The sequence below is a fragment of the Calypte anna genome, chromosome 5 (genome assembly GCF_003957555.1).
Source record: "Calypte anna isolate BGI_N300 chromosome 5, bCalAnn1_v1.p, whole genome shotgun sequence".
NCBI classification, from domain to species: Eukaryota; Metazoa; Chordata; class Aves; order Apodiformes; family Trochilidae; genus Calypte; species Calypte anna.
In genome coordinates, this window is record NC_044250.1 from 2,429,117 (window position 1) to 2,456,523 (window position 27,407).

General features: G+C 38.4%; 1 protein-coding gene across 3 annotated transcripts in view; it reads left to right on the top strand.

The window, feature by feature from the left end:
* The window catches only part of SHANK2 (SH3 and multiple ankyrin repeat domains 2), a 243,806-nt gene that overhangs the window by 125,138 nt on the left and 91,261 nt on the right, over window positions 1-27,407 (top strand). For all 3 annotated transcript variants that reach the window (XM_030451306.1, XM_030451304.1, XM_030451305.1), the window contains 2 exons: window positions 10,501-10,583; window positions 12,245-12,369. In XM_030451306.1, the coding sequence (XP_030307166.1) occupies window positions 10,501-10,583; window positions 12,245-12,369 (208 nt within the window). The remainder of the gene's footprint in view (window positions 1-10,500; window positions 10,584-12,244; window positions 12,370-27,407) is intronic.

The window sequence follows — 27,407 nt, forward strand, 5'->3', positions numbered from 1 at the left end:
AGTTATTTAATTTCTAATGAAAATTCTCTTACTTGCTAACAAACAGCTTTGGACTTTGCTTCCCCTGCTGTTGTGTGCTGCCTTGGCTGAGGTTTTCACACTGGTGACTGCAGAAAATATTTAAAGCAATTGCTAAAATAGGAGGTTAAAAGGGGGTTTGTGTGTGTAGAACTGCACTGTAGTATCTCTTCACTGAAATCTGAAGTATAATTGTATGAAATTGCAATATTAAATTCTGGTAGCATTCCAGTGAACTGCAAAACTATACACTGAGAAGAGTTTCCATGAACTTGGAAGTGCATCTTTAAGTTGTTTGCTCCCTTAATAGTGAAGCTGGCTTAAAGCACTTCAGTCAGATCCTGCTTTTAGCAAGTAATGGTTTTGCATCCAATGATTAAAATGTTTTGTTGTTTTCTGGGCTAGAGATTTGTCTGAATTTTTAGAGGCAAAGAGTTAGCAAAGAAAACCAACAATTTCTAAGACCAAAGTTAAAAAAATCTTTTGGTTTGTTTTGGTTTGGTTGGTTTGGTTTTGGTGGTTTTTTTTTGTTTGTTTTTTTTTTTTAAGAATCCACCTCTAGTGGTAGGGAAAACCCATGTGTATGGGTACAAAGGGCCATGATTTGGGGGATGTGCCCTTTCCTGCACAGCAACTGATACCCTGGAGCTCCAGCAGTGAATTCTCAGCAACTCCTCCAGCTGGATGCCAGAGGACAGGATGGATTTAAATGTCAGAGCTGAAAGCAGCAGCCTGTGTCCTGTGCATGGAGAGGAACAAAGCTTTCTGAATTAGAATTGAGAACAGTAAAATGAAAAAAAATAGAAAAATTAGTGGAATTAAGAGGTGAAAACAGCAAGAAAAGAATGTGAGGGTGTGATAGTGTCATGGTTTAATGCTGGGCTGGGTAGTAAATGAGTGACAGACTTTCTGTGAACCCCTCTCCCTTCCCAGAAAGGGAAAGGAAAGAGAATAAGGGAGTTCATAAAGAGCATCTGTCTTATTTTTGCATCTTACCTAGAAGAGATATAAATGAAAAGTAAAATTACCAGAAAGAAAATTGGCTCTATACTGGCTCAATGACAGATAGCAAGTTAGTTAGAAACAGGAGCCACATCTGATAGAGCAGAGGAAAAGAGGAGGCAAAAATGTTTGGTTTTGGGTGTGGGGAAAAAAGGAATGATTAAGTTTCTGACAATTAGTGTTTCCCCTTCCTGTCCCCAAGCCTTCTGAGCAACTTGCACTGACTTAGCTTCCTCTGTGTGACCTTTAATTCCCTGCCCCACTACACCTTTGGCTGCCTCCCTCTCACCTCATCACAAGATAAGCAAAAGCCACCATATGGTGCCACTGATTGTGAGGATGCATTTTTATTTGTAGGACTGTAGCAGAAGTGGTTTATACTTCTGCAAACACTTCAGGTATTGTAAGCTCTGAAATAACCCTTCAAATTAAACTCCAGGCATTGATAAACCAAAATTTGAGCCCTGTCTCCAGGAGTTACAAAAGAAAAGCTTTGGATTTCCTGATGTGGGACTGCAACCACTGTAGCTGGACAGAGGAAATGGTTCCTCATCAGCTGGTGTCTGTAAAGTCAGGGATTTTCACTGCTACCAAAGTTGTGGGCAGAACTGGCCATGCTTTGATAAAATTGCTGAAAATGATGATACTGTTAGACAGGAAGGGTGTGAAGATGGACTTTTCTCAAGCTGTTTGGAAGATAAGTAAACAAAATTTGGAGTAGGCTTAAAATAACTCAAGGGCTTAATGTAATTAGAGACACAGAGAATGTATTTCAGAAAAAAAAGGTAGAGATGCCACCTCCTTTTTGATGTTAATGAGATTATCAAATAATATGGTGATTAGTCAGGATTTTTAGAGGGATGTGTGCAAATCAAACTCTAATTGAAGCCACCTCCTAATTTATTTTCAGTAAAAACCTAGAATATTTCAGTTTCTCACCCTATACTGTGTTTTTAAAGGTCTAGGGGAAGAAAAAGTGGGAAAATGCTTTCAGAAAATCTTTTCTCTGTGCCTTTCTTAACACCTTTTTGAGACAGAACTTGAAACTGACTTGTACGATGCCTTCTACTCAAGTGTCATAAAATTTCACAGGAATTTTAACACTGGTTCTTGACAGTGTGCAATTTTAACTTAAATACATCTATCAAGATGAAATGAACAGTGTGGGTTCCTCAGACTTCTTGTGGTTAGAGCTGTGTTTACTTTCCAAGGAATGCAGGACAGGAGGATGATAAAACTTCTGCTCATCATAGTAAGCAGCTTGTAATGGAAATGCTGAGGGATGCCTTAAAACTAATCTGAAACTCATTGTTATCACCTGTTGTGAAGTCACCAGACTCTTTCTTATTTCATAATTTATTTATATTTAGCCTTTAGAATATTTAGACTCTCTGAATGGCTAAGTGAGCAAATCAAGTTATGATACTGCAATGCATGGTTAGTTTAATACTTGATACAAAGACCTGCAATGGCAAACTGCTGCTTAAAAGGGCTTGTAACACATTTAAAAAGTTGGTTTTTTTCCTGGATTACCATGGAAGGTGCAGATGCCAAAACATGATGACAAAACTGTACCACAAGAGGGGAATTACCTTGTCCTTGTTACTAGGGTTTTCTGTGATAATACTGACCACCTTTAGCAAAACCATTTGGAAAATTATTGACTTTAAAAAACCTATTTAGAAGAGCAGTGTTGTCATAAATATCATTATTCCTTTTGTGTAAATACTTAAATGTTGAGTTGCTTAGAGAAAAAAAAATCCTATTTCTGCCAGGGACTGGAACAGCAGCTGCTTTGGAGTAGAAGAGTGCAGTGGATAAATATTCCAGTTACCTAAACATATTTATATGTTTGTCTAGTCTGTTTGTTCAAGACTCATATATGAGCAGTGAATATTAATATTTTCATAATGCAGGCTTAAATTGCTCAAATACTTGGTAATTAAAACTGAAAATTGCTGCTAAATACCAGGTATAAGTGGAGTGTGCTGGAGTCCAGATAGTAATGGGATTGCTGGAGTGTCTGTTTGCAGTAGTTTAAAGGACATTGCACACCTCTCAAGTCCTATACTAGAAGAACACCTGCATGAATGTTTCACCTTTTGTTTTCACTTTGTCATGTGTGGCACTTGGTTTGACTATTTATTTTAAAAATATAAATGCAATTTATTAAGATGGAGAAAGGAAACTTTTTTAATCTCAATTTGCCCCTCTCTCTGCCCTGCCATGTTTTGCTCTTTTCTCCTCACAAGTGCAGATGCAAGAGAATAATAACATTTCTTTAAAAAAATATTAAATATATTCACTGTATGGTGTGCATTTATATTTCTATGTGGATATCTGTATATCCATGCAAAAATGTAAATGTATATCCCATATATGTATCCCATGTATACATATATATACACACACCCACACCCACAGCCAGTATATATGTATAGCATGTGTGTGTGTGCTTATAGGATCAGGACCTTAACACTGACTTTTTTTCCCCCCTATTATATCCTATCCAGAGCTTTCTGTATAATATGAAATCAGCCTTTTCCTGGATGATTTCTGTCCTCAGGAAGCTGTTTGACATCCTGGTTTGCTATAGCAATATGTTACTTCAGTGGTTACAGTTTCAGCAACTCTAAGGTGAAAACAGGTTAAAAACTAAAAGCAGCACCAGCCAAATCAGTTGATTTGGGGACTGCTTTAGGTGACCTACTCCCTCTCCTGCACACCAAGGAATATGATATTAAGTGTCATTAAATGCTGGAAAAAGAGTGTGGACTGATACAGGGATAAGGAGAGGAAGTTTTTCTTTGGTTCTACTTGGAGAAATTGTGTAACTTCTTTACACTTGTTTCATAACATTTAATGCTTCTCTTTTTATACCTGTGTGTCTTTGTAATGTTTTATGGTGTAACTTTATTGAAGTACATAGCACTGTTACTGTCTTTATAGTGGTGGTTAATCCTTTGGGCAACTCTATCAGTCTCAGGTCTGGAAAAAGTACCACAATGTTTCTGACTTCCTAATTCTTACTGAATCACTTCATGACTGATTTACTTATTTATGTTTTTCATAACTTAGTGAAGAGCTGTTCATTTTGTACCAAGAGTATCAAGTATTTAAAATCCAATAAAGATGATTTGATTACTTGTGCAAAGGTGTGAATGAAACACCTTTTTAAATACAAGTCAAATCCCCTGCCAGGTGTTATTGTAGTCTGTGATTTCCTCACTATGCAGTACAAACCTGTGCAATACAGGAATCAGAAAACATCCAGTTGTCTTTTATGGGATGTTACAGCTTCACAAATACCTTTTCCATCAACATTGATTTCAATAGCAAACACACAGCTTTGCTTTTCTTGTGAGCAAAGATCTCTACATGGTGTTTACTCAACTCTAGAAGCAGCACTGACACTGAAAGACAAATTTGTGAAAATTAGATCTATAAAGGTTTATTGCTGAAGAATCCCTTCTTCTTTTCCCATTCCTTTAGTTGGCTTGAACAGAGGCAGCTGAGGAAGACCCCTGCCTGTGCCAAGTTGGCCATTCAGCCATGGAGGAAATGCTGGCTGAGGAGAAATTAGAGAAATTGTTATTCTTTCTATTACAATTTGAAGTGATTTGCCACAAATTACAAAGCCAGAGAGGACAGAAATGAAAGGGCTTTGGGCTTTTTTACCTTCTTTATTTTTTTTTCATATGAGTGCCAGCTATGCCAGTAAGGCACTGACACCCAACCAACTCCTGGAAGGGCTAGTAAAATACTTAAAAGTATTGTTATTATTATTACTGTCATTGGATGCTGCAGTTTCTCTGAGAGCCCCTGTGAAGCTGGAATCCATAGGTGCTACAAACATTTTATTCCATGCTGAATGTCCATACACAGCCCTGGTTTTTTAATTGTATTTTAATGAAACAGCAAAGTGACTTAAAGTCTTTATCATCATGAGTGCCTGGTGAAATGATGCTTCTTCTCCAGTGTAACTATTTCCAAGACATTAAAGAGTATTTTGAGAACCGTGTTAGAGATTTGAATGTATGGTTAATTACATCTTACTGTTTCAGTTTGGGCTATAAGGGGGTTAAGTAGGGACCATCAGTGTATTTTTTTTTCTCTGTGCTACTGCAAAGAACCATGCTCACTGGTGCAGCTAATATCTCTTGTTCAAGTGATTGCTGTTCTACATGATACACAGGAGCTGTCAAAATTCTTTTAGAAGACCTACAGCTGAATGATCAATGCCTGGGAAACTTGAGCAATTACATACCGAGTCTTCATTAATCTTGAAGGCCTTAATTACAAGGATTAGGCAATTTTCTGGGAGACATTACAGTAAATTATTATAAATAGTAAGGTTGACCCCTTCCAGAAATGACAGGAGCATTTTTTCCACTAAAAGTCTGTTGTTTCTTAGAAAAAAATTTGCTGTAGACATCATGCCCATTGTAGATGGTATCAGAACAGGTAACTTCCCAAATCAGGGAATTTTCTGGAGAGAACGTTCCTTATGTTGGAACGTACAGTGAAGAGCTCCTCTTCAGCAGATTTCCAAAATGTTCTTCTATGGGCTTAAATGTAACCACCATAAATTAACTCTCTTAGCCTGGAAGGCACTGTGAGGGCTTTTAGACCTTGCATATAAATTTCTGGAATAGTTTAGATATTGTTTTATTGCATCTGGCAAAGTACAAAAAAGGCATTTCCTTTATTGTTGGGCTGTCGATTGATCTTCCTAACACGTAGCCAGCTGGGAATTCAGGGGATTTTTCAATAAGATTGAAATTGCAAGAGGACTGAGGAGAGGCCATGAGTTTTAATGAAAAGATTTGGATTTACTTGGCCAGCTGGAAGAAGTGAACCTGGAGAGAGTAATGGCTCACTCAAGGACAGGGCAAACCAAACCGTCTGACTGAGGGGTTTGTGGGCTGAGAAGACAACTCCTTGGGTTGTAACTCTGCTTGTTTGGCTCTCAGGTGGGGCTATTGGGTAACTTTGCTGCTTTGGCAGGTTTTAGTCCAGTTGGTTAAATGTGAAAAGGTTCAACTTGGATTATATTTCTAGGGGATGCACAATTGGAGAGAATCAGGAAAATGAGTCCTGTTTAATTTTTTCTCTGCCTTTGGTAGAGGCTGACAAAATACCAGGCAGCTGGTTTTGTTCCCAGGTAATGATGATAATTTGCAGTGAAATGTTCTCTCCGTGGTGGTTTTCAGATTGAAATCAGCAATAATACATGCAGTGGAAACAAACCATACTCTGTGGTCCTGATAGTTTCCACCTCTGTAATTTAGTATTTTAACTTTTGGAGGAAGCCATGCTTTCTATGACATAGTTATTTTAGTTATGAAATTTGAGATAGGTTTTATGGGTCTGCCTCCATTGGAAACCTGTACTTCAACCTTACTTTCTTCATAAAGGTCTTGATGAAGGATATTACTTCCTCAGGTAGTGTCTTAATGTGCTGTTAGCAAAGTAGAAATTCTTGCTGTCTGGAGAAGGCTACACAAATGATGGTGGTTGTGTTGTACTTAAAGGTGCTGAGTTCAGATCTCAGAGTTGTGTCTGGCTGTGAGTAAAACTCTTTCCATTCTCCATTGGTAAGTCTGTAAAATGACAGAAATTCTAACACCTCTGCACGAGTCCTGAGCCTGAAAGTTTTTAAGAAGCTACATGAAGAGAAAAACAAGTATGTTTTCTAATATGTAGTCTCTGGATAAAGCATAAGTGATTTTTAGATGGACTTTTTTTGACACGAAGTTTCTATATTTGTGTGTACTTCATGCAGAAATATTCTGTGCTTGTTAGGATATATTTTGCATTTAACTTTTTATGCAATGAATCCTGGACTTGCACAGCTCAAAGTCAAAGTAATGTGTCCCTTCTCTAAGTAATGAGCTATTGATTTTAAAATTACTCTTTTTATTACCACAATATGGAACTAGTAATATTCTGAAAACTCGTCTCTGAAATGGACACTCTTTAATTGCAGTTTGAGATGGGACAGAAATGGACTTAAAGGATTTTACCCATTAAAATTTGGCTTATCACAGATAGCAGGGACTCTTCAGCCTCATGGAGAGCCGTACACTCTGTTAAAAGCCTGTGTGTAGAAATGCTTCATCCTTTTGATGAAGCTGAGTCTTGAGCTCAGACTTCTGAACAGGCTTGCAATGGAATGTCACCTTCACTTGTGGCAGTGGGTAGCCATACCCTGTGTGTATTCTGGTGTTAAATATTTACAACACCTTCAGAATCAAAGAAATGCTGCCAGGAAGGCTCAGTGTGAGAAATTTTGACCTACTTTTCCATTTGGCACCACTTTGCCTGCCAAGACCAGGTAGACTGTGAACAGACCTTCAGCTTGTCTTCAGGGAATGGGTCCAGTCTCACACAGAGATAAGAGAACCCTGTGATGGCAGAGCAAATAAAAAGCAACACTGCAAGTTGGCAGAGGTGAAACAACTTCTCCCTTCTCTCTGGGATGCAAAGTGAGTTTGCTGGGAGAAAGAAAGGGTGTGGAGGTTGCAAGTTCTGTACATTTGTTTGTGCACATTTGTTTTATTTCCTTTTATTTCCTTTCCCTGCTGCTACTTCTTAGCTCTGCAGCACTGGGCTTTGTGTAGAAAATTAGTTTGCTTTCTGTGATTGCTTTGAACAACTTTAGACTGCTCAGACCATGAGATTATTGCAGTTCCCCTTCTCCTAGCACATAAATGAGAAGCAATTATTTTTTCGAACCTACATTTTTGCTTTGCAGGCTATGATGGAGTTTTCCTTATGTAGGAGATGACTGTAACAGGGTATTAGTAAGCTGTATTTTGTCAAGTAATAATCAGTTTGTACACTGTGTTCTCAAAAATACAGACTGCGTTTCTCTGCCCTTCCCTTTCCCCCCCCTGCATGTAAAACACAGAACTTGGTAAAATTTTGGTAATTTCATATTACCATTTTCAAAGTCTAAAATGAAGCACAAAACTGGGTAGTTTATGCAATAAATGGGCCATATATGAAAATAAAATCCTTGGTGGTTCTCCTGGGTATAATATGAACAGTTACAGATCTCTATATTAGGATGAAACAGCATAACTTGTAAATGCCTTTTTTTTTTTCATGAGGTGACTGTGAAAGAGCCCTAAATGCTTTTTTTTAAGGTGTCAATTCCTAATGTTAATCAGGTAAAATGATCTCGAGCTTTCCCACTTTTGGAATTTGAGTGTTCAGTTTTTTAAGGACTTAAATTCACTGTTGTGAATTTGTCCTTTTGTCAACAAAAGGAAAGAATCAGAACAAGGTTTGATGAGGTGCCTGGCCAGGAGGCTTCTGACTTCTTTATATTGGTGAACTTAGGTAAGAGTGGGATTTGGGTAGGGGAGAGGAGGGATGAAACACTTTGTGTGTTTAGGTTCTCAGCAGCAGCCTTCTACCTTCCATTAACCTTTTGGTTTTTTACAAAGAAGTTTGAAGGAAATGGGCTTTATTGATTTGACCCTGTATTAAGGAAAATACTGGAGGCAGCTTCACTGTTGATTGTTCAGTGAGAAGTGTGGAGCCTCGACTCAAAATTGGAAGTGGTGGAATGAAGATAAGCCAGGAGGCTTGGAGGTTCAGTCAGTTTTTGTAACATCAGGATAACTGTGGGGGGCTTGAGCTCTGCAGTGTGGGCTCTCAGGGCTTCATATTCCATTCCAACCTGATATCCCTGAACAGGAGTGTGTTTGGCTTTCTCAAGAAATAGACATTTTCTTACTGTATCCTCTTCACAGCAGGAATATTGATTGTGAGGGAAGGTAATGTCTGAATTATACAGTAAATAAAAGTTGGGAGACAGTATTGAAAAAGCTGTTGATACTTCTGGAGCTGCTCTGTTGCTCAGAAAGTCACCATTGTGGTAGCTTTAATTCCTGTCTGATGTTTAAATAATCTGTACTTGGGAAGACAGGATTACACCATCACTTTAGCAGGAACATGAAGTTGCATCCATCAGCTGGAGCTGGAAAGTCACCAGACGGGTAGTTGGTGACACATGAAAGATTTGGAGTTTGGAGGCTGGCCACTGGTGTCCTGATATCATCATCCTTGTCTTTGTTCAGAGCTTTCAATGAAAAGGTCACACCAATTTTTCTTTAATTGGCTTCCTCCTCCTCTTCTGGATGAATAATGGCACTGAAGCAGATCTGGTTTGGTTCTGGGGTGAATGCTTTAGTGCTGAGATTCTGCACAAGCCCAGGAGTGCCAATGTCGGGGTAGTAAAACAGTAGGAAAAGAAAACTTGCTCATAGTTCTTCCTGTCCTGAAGAGTTTTGTAGGTATTTTAAAGGCAACCTCACAGCATGGTTTCAGTGCTTCCAATTCATGCATGCTTAACCCCTGACACTGTTTTTATTCAGAAGAATGTCTTGCAGCTTCTGTTCTGCTGTGTGATGGTTTTAAATCTACAAGAGTGTTCAAAAGCTGCTTTTTTGCTTTTTTTTTTTTTTTTTTACTTTGAGTTTATTTTTAGTAACCTAACATTTAATGAAAGACACTAAACAACTTAAGGCTTTCACAGATCATTCCCTGTATATGAAAAGTCCCATTTCAATGTGGATTTTATGCATTTTCTTCATTTACCATCTACTTTTTCTTAGCCAGCAGCAGCAAGATTCCTGAGGCTACTTTCTCTTTAAGGGCATACTGCTTACATAAATAGTCCTTTACGCTGTCTCCTTCTTTTATAACATTAATTGTTTATCAGAAGAGGAGAAATATTCCTTAGAAATGTGTTTTCCTGATTGTGCATGCCTTGTTACTATTTCAATTATGCAGATTCTTGATGCTGTGGAAATTTGTGCTTGATGACGCCAAGGCAGCTGCACGTTGTTAGCATTGTAGGCTGTCAGATGATCATGTGGGATTCTTGCAGCATGCAACATTCAATAGGATTGAAAAAGGGCTTTTGATGCAAGGCATAGCTTTCAGAATATATTTGTGCCTTTTAGTTAGCTACTAGAAAATCTTAATTTATTATCTTTAAATTTAAAATGCTGCCTCATTTTTCTTCTGGTTGGTTTCATTTTGGCTTCACTAGAAGATGCATCTGGTACATCCACGATTGAGGAGTTTATTAATGATACTGTCGTTCAGTTCACTTACTTTTTTTCCTTTTAGAGTCCTAGCTAGCCCACAGATTACATGATCACATGTTCATTCAGTCATTCATATAGAACACAAACCACCATGCATGATTTCTTCTTCTTTCTTTTTCCTCTCTGCCTTTTTTATTCCTTTTAACTTGCTTTGTCATGTTCTCTTTTATCATTAAGCTCAGCCTTTGTCTTCCCCTCGCTGCTATTTATTCTATATTTTCCCATGCTTGGTTACTGCAATATTATTTGATTAACGGGCTGTGATGATGATGAACCTGCACACTGGAGGAGCAGCTACTACAGTGGTGATGAAGGGATGTAATAATGGTCGCTATCCTCGGAATTCTCTCTACAGTGACTGCATAATAGAAGAAAAGGCAGTGGTCCTGCAGAAAAAAGACAATGAAGGATTTGGATTTGTGCTCAGAGGGGCAAAAGGTATGTGCTTCTGTGTGGATGTGTGTGCGTGATGTGCTCTGGCATGAAGAAATTTTATACATCTCTGAATATAAGCAGGAATTATTCTTGGTGCACTTGGTTGCTAGACAACAGGATTCTCTGTATGCTGTACTACTCAGACAGATTTTAGTGGCTTCTGTCTGAAGCAGTTTGCATTTTTACATAGGAAAAGCACTTTATAATTTTTTTTGGGGGGGGGGAAAGTTTTGTCTGTATTTTTATTTTGTTGGTATATGTAATATTTTACCATTAATCTGTTTCATTATGCAGTTTACCTAACTGTGGGAAACCTGCTTTCCTTTTAAAACCTGCTTCTTTATTTCAAATGTCAGTCTATTTAAATAGGTCTATGAATAGAAATAGACAAGAGAGTGATGTTTTGTTTAAAATAGGTGTGGATCTTCTGCAAGGTGACATTGGTGCAGTTTTAGTATGAAAATATGATCTTTTTTTATATCTTCAGAAGCTGCACGTATGTTGCATGGCCTGTAGTGTGCTCATTTTAGAAGCTGTTCATATGTTAAACTGCATGTGACTTTTCTGTCAACTAAAATCTATAATAATGGCATTCTTAAGAGTTAAAAAAAGCATTCTATTTAATGCTTTGCTTTTTAACTTTCAGTCCAGTTTGCACTTTTTGTATTAAAAAAAATCAAATATATATATATACAGTGGTATGTCCCATCTCTTGCTCCCCCTCATTTTACATGGGTTCTCCCTTGCCTTGCCTGAGCATGAAAATTAATTCCATATCTTCATTCTTGGGACATCATTTTTGCTCTCCCTGTTCCCCTACTCCCAGTCCAGTGCCACAATAGATTTTCAATGCTGGAAAAGCTTTTCTAATTTGAGCTAAATAAAAATTTTTGGACTTGCAGTAGCAAAGCCAGTAGTGCAACCTTATAGCTCACCCACTGGCATGAGTTGCCTGTGCATCAAGCAGAGGTTACTCCCCCTGTGTAAGCCCAACAAATGTCCCCAGATTTTCTCAGTAACAGTGAGGGCACCTCAGGTGAAAGAGCCAAGGACTTTTTTGGGTGTATGTGTACGTGACAGAGAGAGAGAGAGAGAGAGAGAGGTCTCTTAAGAGGTCATTCTGTGCCTCCTTTCCAAAAAAGTGATTTCCTCCAGTATCTTCTTTGTAATATACTTCTAAATCTAGACCAAAAATTCAGTTTAATCTTTTTTCATCCATTCCCACCCACCCCAGCCCCACCAACTGGCCAGATGCTCTTTGCTGGCTGCAGTTCATAATTCCTTTTTCGTTGGATGTTGCCAGAGTTACAAGCATTTTGCTGGGCATACAAAAGGGTTACTTGAAATAATACTGAATATCCTGAAATACTCAGAATCCAGCTATTGCCTCATACAGCTTGATTTGGTTTGTGTCAGTAAAAAAGCATGTATTTTTCTCTCTGAACTGAAGACCTGTGGATTGCTATGGCAGAGAGAGGTTGCACTCTGTTCCCAGCATCTTGCTCCCCTCTGAGGCAGGGTCCTCTGACTTTTAACACCCACCATTTTTTAGCCATCAATTTCAATGGCCAATAATAGGCCTGTAGCCAAGTATTCTTTGCAAGCACACCATAACGTTCTTTTTTTTTTTTTTTTTTTTTTTAATGTGGTATTTATTTTTAAAGCTGACACACCAATTGAAGAATTCACCCCAACTCCAGCCTTTCCTGCTTTGCAGTACTTGGAATCGGTGGACGAAGGGGGAGTAGCATGGCAAGCTGGGCTGAGAACTGGAGACTTTTTGATCGAGGTAGGAGATCCTGCAGTTTGATTTGCTGTACCCTGGTGGGGAAAAAATGATGTTCCCTTTGTAGAATTTACTTGGGAAGAAACATGTGGTGCTTCTGAACAGCAAGTTCAGGGAACCAAGACCAATAATGTGCTTCACTTGATCTCTTCTCAAACCTCCTGCAGTGTTTAGGGAAAGCTGTTAAAAAAAACAATGTTCAGGTTGGCTGGGAATTTGCTGATTGTTCTGTTTGTTGCTTGGGAATGCACTATCAGAGAAATGTGAGAGTTTCTATTCTTTTTTCCATTAATAAATTCAAAATCAGAATAACTTCAATATTTACTGTAGGCTCCCAGTTCTGTGGTCTCCCAAATATTTTGACAGAGTGACCAAAATTAGTGACTTTTTCTGCACTCAGAAATACCAGTGGTCTAGTGCTGTTTAGAATCCATGGAGAATAAAGCAAATTAATTTGGCTTGAAATTAAATATTTCCAACAGTGCACTGTAACTACAGTCAGACAAAAAATAAGCAATGGATACAATTGCAATTTAATTACTTTATAAAAAGGATTTCTTTCAATGCTTTCTTCATTCATGCCAAATATGTCTTCACATTTTATATTTTGGAGGATTTTGGGTTGCTATTTTAGGCTTTGTTGAAATAGTTGGTGCTCCTTTTTTGTGTTACTAGGCAGTTTGAAAGAAAATCATTATTTGGGATTTTTTTCCTTTTCCCCCCACAACCTTTTCATGACCAACAAAGCAATACTGTGGTTCTGTGAAACCAGGTATTTAAAAAGAGGTCTTTCAGAATGCATTGACTGGGCCTTGTCTGCAAGATCTATTGAATTTTTTTAATTTTTTTTTTTTCTTCTTCAGGCAGATACGTGTTTTGTTAAAGTATTTACTGATGCTACATTTATTTCTGCAGAGCTGACCTTTACTTGCGGGAGAGGATATAATCTGCAGCTTTTATTTGTTGGGAGCATTGAGCTTCCATGGTGATTGGATTTAAATAGTTGCACCACTTCTTCACATTGTAGCAATGAAAGAACAGGCTTTACAGGCTTGAAAAGTGAAGATAAGCATTTTTAGCCGTGCCTTCAAAGTACATTTCTCTTACTGCTGGTTTATTTAAGAATAAGCATTTAGCAATCTTTTAAACAATAAGCTGACAAATTGTGCTGATACACCCTGTGTGCAAGGATGCTTTCAAAACTATGAGTATTGATGATAGGTGGAGGTTTTTTAAACATTGCTTTTATTTTTAGAACTTGATTTCTTGTTAGGCTTTTCACAAGTATAGGAAGTATGAATAGTCTGTATTGGCTGTTTCAGAGATTTGATGGTGAATAATGGGCAATTAAATGGAGAGGATTAGAGAGTGCTATCTCTGCCTATGGATGCTCTTTAAGATCTCTGAGGGGATGGAAGAAGTCTGGGATAACTGATTCTGTACAATGCTTTACTGGTTTTCTGGCAAATGAAAGAAGCATTCTAATTAATTGTCCAATTTACTCCTAGCATTAGCTGAGAAGAGCAGTTAAACATGCACACCACTGCTGAATCAGGACATTAATGCATACTCTACACACTTCAGCATATTTGTAATTAATTGTGAAAGCAGCAGTCGTTACATGCAGATTAAATCCATTTCTCTGTGCCTTGTGCTCATCGGGGTTATTCTGCTCTGAATTTTGTGACTTAATTATGAGGATGTGGTAATCCTGAGAAATCACAACTTTGCTGTTGTTGAAGGCTTTTACATTAGGAAAAGAAAGGGGCTGATTATATTTTTTTTCTATTTTACAAGCTACATGTGCAGTGCACAATATTCTAGCTGTAGAAAGCCATCTTGGCAGATATTTACTGGTCCACCTGCACTTCTAGCAAGGTCAGGCTACTTTATTTCTCAGGTTGAAGTGACATGAGTTAAATGTACTCTAGATTTAACTCTATGAACTGCACATCTCCATTGCAGCAAGTGGTTATCATAATGGTGTAGTCACTCTGTCTTACTGTTAAATGACTTCTCCCCTGATTCTGAAGTTTGTGCTGCTGTGTCTAAGTGCCACCTCAACCATTTCTAAGTAATATAATGCATTTATCATAAATGTCACATGAATAATAAAAGAGTTACTGGGCAACTAGGATCCTAATTAATCCCATTTATAACATTTGCTGCAGGGATCAGGCTTTAGGGAAGGAAGAGTCCAGTTAGGCAGAGGGCAAAATGCAAGGGACAGCAGATGTTTCACTCCTGCTTGAAGAGGTCCAGTGGTTCTGGGTCGTGGAGATAAGGGGAATCTTTTCCCTTATTCCTCACTGTGGAAAGACAGGTTGGACAAGTTGAAGGATCTTTTTTCTTGGAAGCAGGAAAGATCATGAGGGCAGGGGAAAAAGAAGTCATTTATTTGTGCAGAATTATGGTTTCTGGATTGTCTGAAGGGGGCAAAACTTGAGCAACAATTACTGAGCATATTGAAGTAGCTGAGCATTGAAGGTGAAGGTGTTTAGCAGAAGAAATAAAAGATCCATGCAATAAAGGAAGAAAAGCTGTTGTCTTGCTTCCTTCAGCAGGTAAACAGAATAGGTATTGCCTGGAACAGGGCTGACATAGATTCATTTGGCTGAGTTCTTTATCAAGTTTGCAGTTTTTCTGAAAAGCTGCATGCTACTGATGTGTCCAGCTCTGTGTTCTTAATGAGACTCCAGAGATGAGCCTTAACCTTGCCTGTGGAAATAGTGTTCTGGGACTCTTCACTGAAATTCCTAGTGTGTGGGTTTTCTCCATGCTTCAAACCCAGTCATATTTACTGAGATAAAAATTGTGTTTCTGGAGAGGGCACAAGTTAAATATGTTGGAAAAGCACCTGGGTATTTGTAGAGCTGGAACAGCTCGAGCCAGCTGTCATTAGATGTGTGCTTTCATCAGCAGTTCCCCAGGTACAGATTCTCATGATTTTTTCTTAGTTTTGACAAACCATCAGAAATGGACTAGGGTTATAATTTGGTTGTGATAACTGATAAAGGTTGCATGGCTTGCCCTATCCACTGTTTTTCACATTTTTGTTGGATGTTTTTGTGAATCATGGTATCTGCCCAATTTAAGAGACAAATAAAAGTAAAGCAACATTTTAGTGCAAGTGCTGTCGACCTAAAAATTCCAGTTTCCATTAGAAGGGGATTAAAAAAAAAACCCTACAACCATCTTTAATGAATACATCAATGCTAAAGCCCTTGTAGGTGATTGTGAATTCAGCAGTCTCTGGATTTCTGTAGTACACATCAACTTTGTAAAGGCTTGGTCAGAAAAAATCAAACCACAAGCTAATTTGGTTTGTTACTTGAAATGTTTTCAAGAAAGAAAAGGATCAATTCTGATTCTAAACCTTTTATTTATGAATAGTCTGGGTCCCTAACCCTTCCTTACCTATTTTAGTGTCTCAGTCAAACAAAGCACACATAGAGGAGCCATTATTGATTGCTGTTGTTGAGAGTGCAGCCTTACATTGTGACTTAATGAATTCCTGGGCTTTTGGGGTTGGTTTTTCTTTTGAGAGTTGCTTTTATGGTGTAACCTTTTCTAAATACAGAGATCTATAAAGTGGAAGAGGGTTTTTAACTCAGAATAGTCTTTTGTGGGTGGTTTTTTTTTTTTAGTATAGTGGCTAATAGATGATCTTACTACATTAAAATCACAGTGGATTATTAACTATTTGGTATTGCTTTACCCAGGAGTTTTTCAGCTGTTTTGCAGGTGTTGCATGATGTGATCTGTGGGGATTTTTATCTGCCACAGAGCATATCTCATATCAAACAATAATGTAGTAATATCAATCCTTAGAAAGTGAAGATAATGCTGCAATACTTAGCCAGAATAATGCATTTGTTCTCTAAATGAGGCTTTTCAACTTGGATTATTGTGCCATAAAATCACTTCTTTTACCAGAAGAATTGAAATGTTATTGTCTTCAGAATAGGATGGCAGCTTATTTACATTCCAGTTAAAATGTAAACTAGGTAAAACTGGTGTATTATCTATTAAATAAAGAAATAAATTCAAGGCTTAATTTGAGGATCAAAACCAGAGATGGTAAAGGAGAAATCTCATCATTTTGATGCAGAACAGTTCAGTTGGTACTTGTACTAAAACCTGCAAACTGGTATGGAGCATAACTGCTTGTATTTCTTATCCTAAATAGCCTACAGATTTTACTGGTGCAAACTTTTCTTTAAGTAGTGTTTGGTGGAAAACTGACATTTACAAGCAGCATTATTTGATCCTTGTGTTAAATAAAGATATTTGCCCTCTGTATGTGAGGAATACCAAGAAGCATCTAGGGAAACATTTAAAGTAACAGGATTTTTAAAAAAACTAAATACATGGATACACACAGGAGTAACTTCTGATTTGTGTTTAGCAATAGGTAAGATTTTTGGTTTATTCCAGCAATCTCTTTGCAAACTTCAAAACTGATCTGGAAAGTAAGCTTTTAACTTTATTGCTGTAACTTAAACTATAGTCATGATGAATATTCTTGGCAAGTATAGCAGTGTATTTTCTTATATTTGCATTCAATGGCTGGATGAATTATTTGGCTTATAAATCTACCTGCTACTGATTTTAAATCCTTTTAGCAATAGAAAAACCTTCCCATCCTTAGGTAATCTTCATTAATTACACCTTGTCTGAGTTTTCTCTTATTTCTAGTGTGAACCTCACTAGTTTCTTCCATGAGATAGAAATCTGAACTTCATTTTTTTCCAGGCAGCTACATGAGGTTTATATTTTTTCTCTCTCAGAATCAAACAGAGGCTTTGTTGATGTCTTTGTAATAACACAGATTATCACACTGGAATTTCTTGCAGTTCTTTTCTGCAAGTTTGCTCATAGCCTCCCAAAAGTGTGGCCACCAGCTTGATGAAATATTTAGTAAGAGCCTCCCTAGTATTGTGGGTAGGAGGAAGAAAGAAAAAAAGATAATATTCTTACACTAAGCTCTTCTGTGGAGCAGAGGATAAGGTCCACTCTTCACTCTGTTGCACAAGGAGTTTTTTGTTGCCAATTTGGCTGCTTCTCCCATCCCTGCAGTGAGCTTCTCCTTTTGCTCAGTCAGCAGGAGAGCAGCCAGGATCCCAGCTCTTCTGTTCCTAGACAGCATTTGGTTGGGGTTTTGGTTCAACTCTTCTAACAATATTCTTGCATCTTTTTAACAGTGAGATATGAACCAAAACTGCAACATTACAGCCACATTTCAGCACCTATCTCTGGATGTATGGAATACTGAGAGGCTGTGTGTAGGTGCATGGTGACTGCCCTGACCTGCAAGTCTGAGGCTCAGCAGATCTTGGTCCTCTCAACTGAGCACCAGTATTTTTAAATCTATATATTTACTTGATATTTAGTTTGATTCAACCAACTGTTAGAGGAAAAAGATAATTTCATTTTTCCTGTTAGTCACTATCCTCTTGGTGACATCTTTAAATGGTCTTAACCACAAGTATACCCCTGACACTGCTTAAGATGAAAGCTGTCAGAGTCCAAAGGAAATTTCCTTCTTATTTTGGTTGTGAAATTCTTCTGCTTAAGTGTAACTCCAGATGTGCTGGAAAAGTGGGACAACAATGGGGTCTTGGAGGAAGAGCAGATGTAGCAAAAGTTTTGAGCAGTCTGGTCCATCTGCACAGTCTCTGACCAAGCAGACTGAATTTTCACTTGATGCAAAAAGTATTTTGCTTTCTTTCCTCTTAAATTCAATGATTGAATGTTTGCAGTTATTTGAGTTTCTTTATCTTAATGTATGTTTTTAGTGGGGGATGGCAGCTGGATTAAATTATTGTGCCTTCAAAGTGCTTTGGATCTGCAAAAAGCAGTGTAGAAAAATGACAACTATTTTGTCTTGTTCTTTTTATCTGTTTAAATTCAGCTTCTAGCCTGTAGGAAGTGATGGCATTCCAAATGAGCTCAGTGTGATCATAAAAAGGATGGACCAACCTTCTTTAATTCTAAAAATACATTAATAGGACTGTTACCTTTTCAGCAGAGATAGAAATGGGCAGACAAAAAAAGCATTCTTACAAGAGCTCAGCTATTCATGCCCAAGCAAATAATATGCTTTAAAAAAAGACTGAAAAGCAGATAAAAATGAACTCACTTTGTTGTTGTCAGACACAGAAAACCAGGCTGTGAGCAAAACTGGGAAGTGTTTCCCTTTAGCCTTGATTCTGCATGAGGTTTATTCTGGGCTTGGAATCCCAAGGTGCAAGAGAAGATGGTTGCATATATCCAAATTCCCCAAAAGGTAACAAGTACTTATTTGATCCTGAGAACTGATTTTTATTCTTCTTTGAGAGGAAGATCTGGAAGGAATTCTGGGGGGGGGATAATGGCAGCAGCAGTCAGAATTAGCTCTGTTACCATTCAGCTCTCCATTATCAGTTTTAAGGCATTTCACCCGAGATGCCAAACTGGTTTTAGGAGAAGTTTGCTAAAATTTCAGTTCTGAGAAATTCTGCTGAAGCTCATGGGACTGTGTGGAGTGTGGAGCAATCCATAGGGAGCTTTTTGACTTCTTGTGAACATGAAAGCTAATATTTCCCTGACTTCCTACTACAAAATCCTCTAAAAATAGCAATTTTTTTAAAGTTCTGTTGTTTATTATAAATATCCATTTCTTGGCCACCTAGAAGCCATCCAGTGGCATCCATCCATCTTGGCCAGCCAGTGCTTGGCATAAAGCACAGCTCTGGACAATCTCCACTCTTGCAGGTGTCTGTCTGTCCTCTGTTCAAATAGTACAGGAATAATACAACTCTTCCATTTCTAACTCTTAGCTGTTGAGGGCAGGTAGTAAGATGAATAAAACCATGAAAAAAAATGCCATTTTTAAGGTATACTTTGTAGATTTGCAGAAGACATTATATTAAAATTAATTTCTCTGAAGCCTGTTGACTTTTTTTAGTCTCTTGATACTATGGAAACCTGGCTGCTGGAATGGAAGGATATGACAAACAATTCTTGTGCCTGGTATTTTGGGGGAGAAAATACAAATTGTTTTAAGTGTGGTGTGGTGCTACAAACCTCCAAAATTACAGGTGAAGGAAAACAGATGAGTTTTTTAAAATAATGAGGAATTAACTGACAGATTCCTTTTGTTGCATGCTGCAGTTTAACTTAATCCTAGAATTTTTATTTTTTTAAAATCTTAATTCCTTTTTTTTTGTTTTGATTTTGATTTGGTTTTTTGGTTTTGGATCTTACAAGCAGGAGAAATACTATAATGTGGAGTCACATGTGTGTGTACATATTGTTTAAATTTATTTATTGCCAGTTTTCTTTTTCTCATTCTGAGACAGGCAATCAGTTTGCATGATGCTAAAATGCTAAGATCACCTGGTAGTTGTGTTTCATGAATCACAAGTCTGTCCATAATTCAGAAGGAAGTTTCTGACATCTGATAATCACACACTTCATCAGCAGTAACTTTACCCTCTCTTCTTACCTATTCCTCACCCAAAATTGTGTAGTTTTCTGAAGGAAAAGCTTAATTCATGGCTTAAACTACAGAAATACGTCTTTGCTATCGTCTCCAAATCTGAAAAAGCAAATGAAAACCCCAGAACTCAGCTTGTGTTCTGTTCATTTAGGAAGCATCCTCTAGGAGGCAGATACCAAAGTCCTGATTGAACCATGTTGTGGTTTCTTTTAAAGAAATATAAACTGGAGAATCAAAGAGACTTTTTCTTCTTTTTTATTTATTCTCTTTTAAATTCCAAATATAACTCTCTCTCTAGTGTTTTTATTGTAATTCTTCCTTTTAGAATTATTCTTCTGGCAGGTTTTGAACAAGTGCCAGTGCTTTTAATGGATCCACCTGTGGCTTGGCTTTTCAGCACTCTCAGGGATTTGTGTGGGACAGAAGGCATTGCTGACAGCCTTGTAAGTTGTTAACAGTGCATTTGTTTGTTTATTTACACTGAGGGTTGTTCTGACTCACTTAAACTGCTGAATTAAAGAGAGAACTGTTTTTAAATGACCAGCTCAGAATTTATTGTAAGGACTTTTTTAATGTTTCTTGTTAGTTTTTTACACTAAAGATACTCTCTTGGCTCTGCCTGATACCGAGCTGGCTTTTACAGCTTGGGAATTGGTTTTAAGATGTGTTCTGTTTGTGAGTAGAAATTTGGTTCCCATCATTTCCTGAGCATTTTTAGAACCTATTTGAGATACTTTAATTGAAATCAAGATTCCACCTGACAAATTAGTTTTTCTTCAGAGTTAGAAATGTGAAGGTATCTGCTCTCCAAGAATCAGAGACTGGGATTATTCATTCTCAGGTCTCATTTTCTGCAGCTTTTTTCCATTTCTCCTCCCTATCCCATACAAACCATGTCAGAAGAGCTGGTCTGTTCTTTAATCCTTGCTGCTTATGGTGTGGGCCCAGCTCTGGGTGCTGGAACTTTTCCTCTTAAGTCTCCCACAGGTGCATTGCTGTGCTCTGCTGCAGACCATATTCATTGAGGTAGTTTTCTCTCTGTAAGTCTTGTTCCACCTGTAAAGGTGAGAGAACCTCAGTATTGAGACAAGATGCCTCTATTTGGCAGCTCTGATAACTTGGGATAGATTTGGGATAACTTGCAGCATTTCAGAGTTCTGTGGAGCAGAGCTCCTGTGTTCTGTATTGTTTGTAGCTGCCTGATCCCAGGGTTTGGGTTTCAGCTGCTTTAATGGATGTATTTAAGATGTATTAATGTTAATTAACAGATAGAATGGCTGTTTAGGTAGATTATTTTTTTTCCCATCTCTGAAAAGCTTAGGTAGGTGATAAATCTTGAATTTAGCAGTAGAAAACAGGAAGGGTTTGGGACATTGAGAATGTGAGCAGCCACAGTATGTTACACTGCTGTAAACTCATCAAGAGTACCTCTTGGAAACAGGATTATTTTTGTCTTTCTAACTTTATAAAGGAATTTTTAATATATTAAATTCCTCCTTCATTTGCATCCTAAACCTTATCTAATTACTAGATTACTATTTGACCATCCCCTTGCCTCTTTGTTTATTAAAGTCTTTGCTATTATAAGTAGTTTTATACTCTGTCTTGCTGCTTTTATTTTACAAATGAATGTCATTCATCCAATTTAAATGTTAAAATATTTTTTGTAAAGACTGTTTCATAGTGAGGTGTACAAGTTGCTCATTTTTACTTTATTTTAGTGAAGATCTTATATGCAAAAGTGATGCTGCTAGGCAATTATCCACCCAGAGAATTTCCAGCAGTTACTCATAATAAACACCAGATCACTGACATGACAACAGCTTTTGCTTGCTGAATGAACCCATTTAAGTATTGACTTTCAAATTGGGGTGATTGTGCAAATCCACATTTTAGAAAATTCTCTTTATTTACAGCAGAGAAGTAGAGAAAACTTGATGAGGGAAGATACTAGAACTCAGGTGAACCCATTTCCAGGGTTACCAGTTCTGTGGCTCAGTCAGCAGGACAGAAACAGAGGGCTTGCAATAAAAGGTTATATACTTTTATTTAAACTGCTGTAGAAGCCAGCCAGAGTTTAAAGAGCTGATGTATAAGCAGGTGAAGGAAACTTGTGCTGTCATTCAGCCAGCATGATGTGTATTCACATATCTCTGCTTTGGAAAATGGTGATTGAAAAGAGAGGTAGTAAAAGTTTATCCTTGGCAGTCACTTCCTAAGTTATATATTCTTAGGAATGGGTTGTAACTGCACTTAACTGAGGTGAAGGTTGTTTAAGCATCTGCTGATGCAAGGTTGGATTTGGGGGTTAATTTTATTTTTTTTTAATATTACTACTTTTATACTAAAATCCAGAGCAGATAATCTCAGTTAGTTTACTGTTTAGATAAATTAAATCAATGTGCAGAGCAGCTTTGTTTAAAGTATCTCAGCTATAGATCAAGAGAAAAGAATACAACCAGAATATTTTCTCCAAAGTGATGGATACAGTTGGGATCTTGCACACTATTTCTCTATTCCTGGGCAGGACTATTTTTTCAACCTTTCTGCAAGCACAGGGGTTTTGAACAGACATGTTCTGTTGCCATGAAAGACTTCCTGGATGTTTCCAGTCCTACCAGCTTTTGAACTTCTAATTCTTGCATTTTTGTACTCCCAGTGTTCAAGATATTCTCATTATTTTTAAATTACCAGTTTTTTCTGTTATTGTCTCATGATACTCATCTTAAAATGATACTTTTAATTTTTATATTTAGATATTGGTGTTATAAATCTGTGAAGTAAGAAAAAAATACATAGATTTCTGGTTCTCAACATGTGACTGAAATCTCATGATGGCCATTTTGCTACATCTTGGGGTTTTGTGGTCTGGCAATGGGGAGCAATATACATAGTACTTAACACCAAGGTTTTGCTCAGGTTTTGTGCTGGCACTGAGCAGTGGCTCAGTATTACTCTTGCCTTTTTTCAGACTTGTGGAGTCTGTTAGCTTTATTGGCTAATTTCTCATTTTGGCTGGTTTGACAGTTGTCTGGGACTTCTGTCCTCAAAATGTCTCCATGGAAAACTACCAATGGTGTGTTGATTTTGAGGGTTTTGGGGTTTTTTCCTTCTAATATTTAAACCTTGCCATTTTTGATAGATTGGGAACAATGTTTTCTTCCCTCCTGATTTTGATTTCTAGTCCATAGGGCTCTGAATAGAGAAACACTGCCTTCAGTAATAAACCATGTTTGCACAGCAACTTCTTTTATTGGTCTGCAGTATCTTTGGATGCAATGTCTCTTTTGAGTTATTATTTTAATTAATTTTGATTCACTTGGGTTATTGTTCTATGCATACAGAGAACTGTCTCACAACCAAGTTTACTCTGAAGACTGAACTATTACAATTATAAACATAAAAAAACTGTGTCAGGCCCTTCTGATGCTGCTCTTTGCAGGGTAAGATACTTTGGAGCTCTATCTTGTCTCAGACACACAGTGGCAAAGCATCTCAAGAATCATTACCAGTAAAATATGTAACTAAAGCTTTAACATATTGTTTATATGTGGAAAATAGGATAAATCCAGCACTTCCTAATATCCAAGAATTCTGAACAATCTTGTAAAAGTAATTGCTGTCTAAATTCCATTTTTTTTTTTAGGTTTTCTTAAAAAGATAAAACTGTTAATTGAATTTGTGGAATCCATGCTCACATCCTCCCATGTCTTGTCATCTTAATGCCAACTGCATCATCTGATTCTTTTATCAGTTCTCAGAGATATCTCTGCCTGATACCCAAATGGGTGCATTTCTGATCCCTGCCAGAATCAGGCTTCAGAACCAGACTGTCTTCAGGGAGCTGGTTTTGGAAAATGAGAGTCCAGCTGCCTGTGAGAAATGCTGTTATGTTTCTCAGGTGTTTGGGCTTCTCAGAGATGTGCACATTTTCTCTCAGTATTTCTAATACCAGTGGTAGCATGAGCTTGGATGTAGCTGCTTCAGCTGCCATATGTGGCCATCTCTCCAGGCTGTTCATCTTATATGGCAGCCTGCCAGGATTTTCCTGAGTAATGCAAGTAGTGGGGAATAATAATAATATTAACCCCTTTGTATTTTAGCCAAGCATGAGTAGGATTTTGTGGAGCAGAGAGCACTTAGTAACCTCCCCTGCTCAGTAGAATCACAGAATATCTCAACTTGGAAGGGACCCATGGGGACCATCGAGTCCAACTGCCTGCTCCTTGCAGGACTGCCTAAAACTGACCCATGGATGGCAGCCCCAGTGGTTGATGCTGACAGCTTTTCTCCAGCCTTGGCTCTCTTCTAGAAGTGAAAGATTGGAAGCAGCAATGTAATACAACACTGCAGGCTTTGTCTTGGGTGAACCAAAAGCTAATGCTTTCCAGTTTCTCCATGGGGTGATTTCCAGACCATCAGAGCACAACAATTCTATCCTGAGAGCTGGTGCCAAGGGATGGTTGAGCTGTGGTGACATTATTAAAATATTGACAGCACATCACTGCTTTAGGGATAAGACAACTGTATTTGATAAAGGAGGACAGAGAAAGCATAAATAAATGTGTTTTCTAATATAGGGAAATGAACACAGAAAAAAGTGCTTATGGGCTTGAATTTCCAGGAAGAAAAACCAAACCAGAAGGCTGCAAACACGTTCAGTTTACTAACCCTGCTGTTGTGCTGATCAGCTCTGCCACATTAGCAAAGCCTTCATCACAGTTTATTTGAGATCTCTACATAGCCCCAGACAGTTTTGCCAGCTATAATTTGTTGCTTTTCTTTGCTTAGCTTAGTGCCACTTTCTTAACCTCCAGCATCCTTCCTCCTCTTCTGCCTTCCTTCCTCAACCATTAACTGGAAGATGTAAATTTTATCTTTAACTGCTGCTATCTGTATTCCATTTGGGAAAGGAAGGTCCACATTGCTGATGTGCTGCCACCTCACATGGGATGTTGTGTATCAGCCCAGTACATCCTCATGTCCTCTGGCTTGTTTGTGGGCACCCTGGGCTCCTTGCCATGGACAAACAATGCCACTTTATCTCTTGGGTCACCACTAAATGAAGCAGCATAATTATCAGAGCCTTGGACTCATTCCACATCTGAAATAAACCAGCTGTGTTGTAATGTTATGATCAGATTCTTTCACTGTTCTATGACCTAATAAATTAGTGGTTGGATCCATGCGTTTGTGACTCACAGTCTGTCACTAAAATATTCTAATTCCATCAAAAGTCTTTTGGATAAATTTCTCTGAATGGCTTCTGGTGTCCTTAGTCTGAAAAGAAGTGTGGCTGTTCCATGCCATCAGTTCTAAGAGGACTGAGTTGGTGGTCTCCAGGCTATGGAACAGTAACAAAGAAACTAGAAAATAATGAAATATTTCTGTAAAGAATTGGCTTCACAAGGGACCAAGTGCCTCATCTAATCATTGATAGGTGTAGATCAGCTCCTGAGAGCTCTTAAAATTGTGTGAGAACTTCCCCCTTTCTCTATAACCACCTAAAAAATCCTTTGGACAAAGTTCAGGAAGAGTGAGGCAAGAAAGCCCTAAACAGGCAGTAAGTCCAAGCTCATATCTTGACAGAGTATAAAAGCTCTGTGCCTGTAGTTCTGTTTTACACCATGAGTTGACTTGTAACACAGCAACTGTCTCCAAGCAACTGTGCAGCCAAGCAGGAGGTACAGCCGAGGTGTGTGGAGAGCAGGGGGAAAGGGAGGCAGCTCCGATGCTCTGCACACCCTGAGCCTTCAGATCAAGCCTTGCACTGGGAAAAGACAGGCTCTGACTGTATTTGAGATGGTCCTTTTCAGCTATTCCTGCAGGTGGAAAATGGGATTGGGTCATCAGTTGCCCACGTCAGTCTTATTGCTGAAATAACTCCTAACATATTAATCAGTTCAGTGCTCTCGTGTGTTCTTGTCAAAAGGTTATTTTTGCAGCTGACTGTATCTGAACAGGCTCTCAAAACCAAAACAATGCTTTTGAAGGCCCAGCTCAAATTAGCTCTTCACGTAGGTTTAATTGAATTAACTACAATCGATACCTATTGTAGAAAGAAAATCTATATATTTAAGATAATTTCTCCCTGGCTGCTTTATCTAAATGCAAAACTAGCCATAGGAGTGTAAAACGTCTTTCAAAAGGTATTAATGTACAGTGGTTGTCCTTGTCCTTCTGATGCAGCTCATTATTTTGCTGTTTGTTTTATTATGCTTCATTTAGGACCTACTCCAACTGGTGTATAAACTGCAGGAATGCAGCAGTCCACGTTTCAAACCCCCTGTGGAAGGGAATTGTAATCTATGAAATAATTTGCTGCAAAAGCCAGTAACAAAATATGATTTTTTTTTTCCTTTTCCTGGTGTAATTTGTAGGGTCATTCATGTGAGCATTGATTTGGGGGTTTATAATTTTGCAAAACTGTTTCAAGACAACACACTTGTGGCTGTTCAGAAGATTAAAAGCTTTATCCTTTACTTAGGGGAATGAAGAGATGGAAAGAGGGAAAAGGAAATGAGAGAACTGTTCCCAGAATAGGAGCAAACACAAGGTTGTTTCATCAGCACAGTTTTGTTATTAGCATTGATGCTGTGGTTTGCCAGAACTGTTCTGGCAGCAGCCTGTTCCTGCTTGTGTGGGCTACTCCTGAACTATAGAATGGGATCAGAAACCTGTTTTATCTTCTGCTCCCTACCCTATATACCTAGAGGAAGCAACACTACAGTTTTTAATTGGTTCTCTTGTGCAATAGGTTAACAAAATGTCAGGCAAGATCAGCTTTTTGTTTGCTAATTTGGTGACCCTTTCCCCCTTTCCCCCTTTCCCCCTTTCCCCCTTTCCCCCTTTCCCCCTTTCCCCCTTTCCCCCTGTCCCCCTGTCCCCCTGTCCCCCTGTCCCCCTGTCCCCCTGTCCCCCTTTCCCCCTTTCCCCCCCCTTTCCCCCTTCCCCTTTCCCCCTTTCCCCCTGTCCCCCTGTCCCCCTGTCCCCCTGTCCCCCTTTCCCCCTGTCCCCCTCTCCCCTTTCCCTTTTCTCCTTTCTTTCCCCTTTCCCCTTTCCCCTTTCCCCTTTCCCCTTTCCCCTTTCCCCTTTCCCCTTTCCCCTTTCCCCTTTCCCCTTTCCCCTTTCCCCTTTCCCCTTTCCCCTTTCCCCTTTCCCCTTTCCCCTTTCCCCTTTCCCCTTTCACCTTTTCCCTTTTCCCTTTCTCCTTTTCCCTTTTCTCTTTCTCCTTTTCCCTTTTCTCTTTTCCCTTTCCTTTCTCCATTCCTATCCTGTGACCATCTTGTGGGTAATGCTGGAAAATACCCTGTAAGGTTTGTCTCACCTTGCCCATTTTATTCCTTATTCTCTCTTGTTCTGAAATTCTAAAAAGTCCACAGTGAATGAGTTCTCTTAATGACCATACATTAAGAGCAGGTAACTAGGCACTCATTTTATAGATACTTTCTGTATTGTTTTGACACTGATTAATGCTGTTCAATCCAGAGATACTATTTTACTGATCTTAATAGCTGAATCCAGAAAACCTTCTGAACATTTTTGTATGACAAATTGA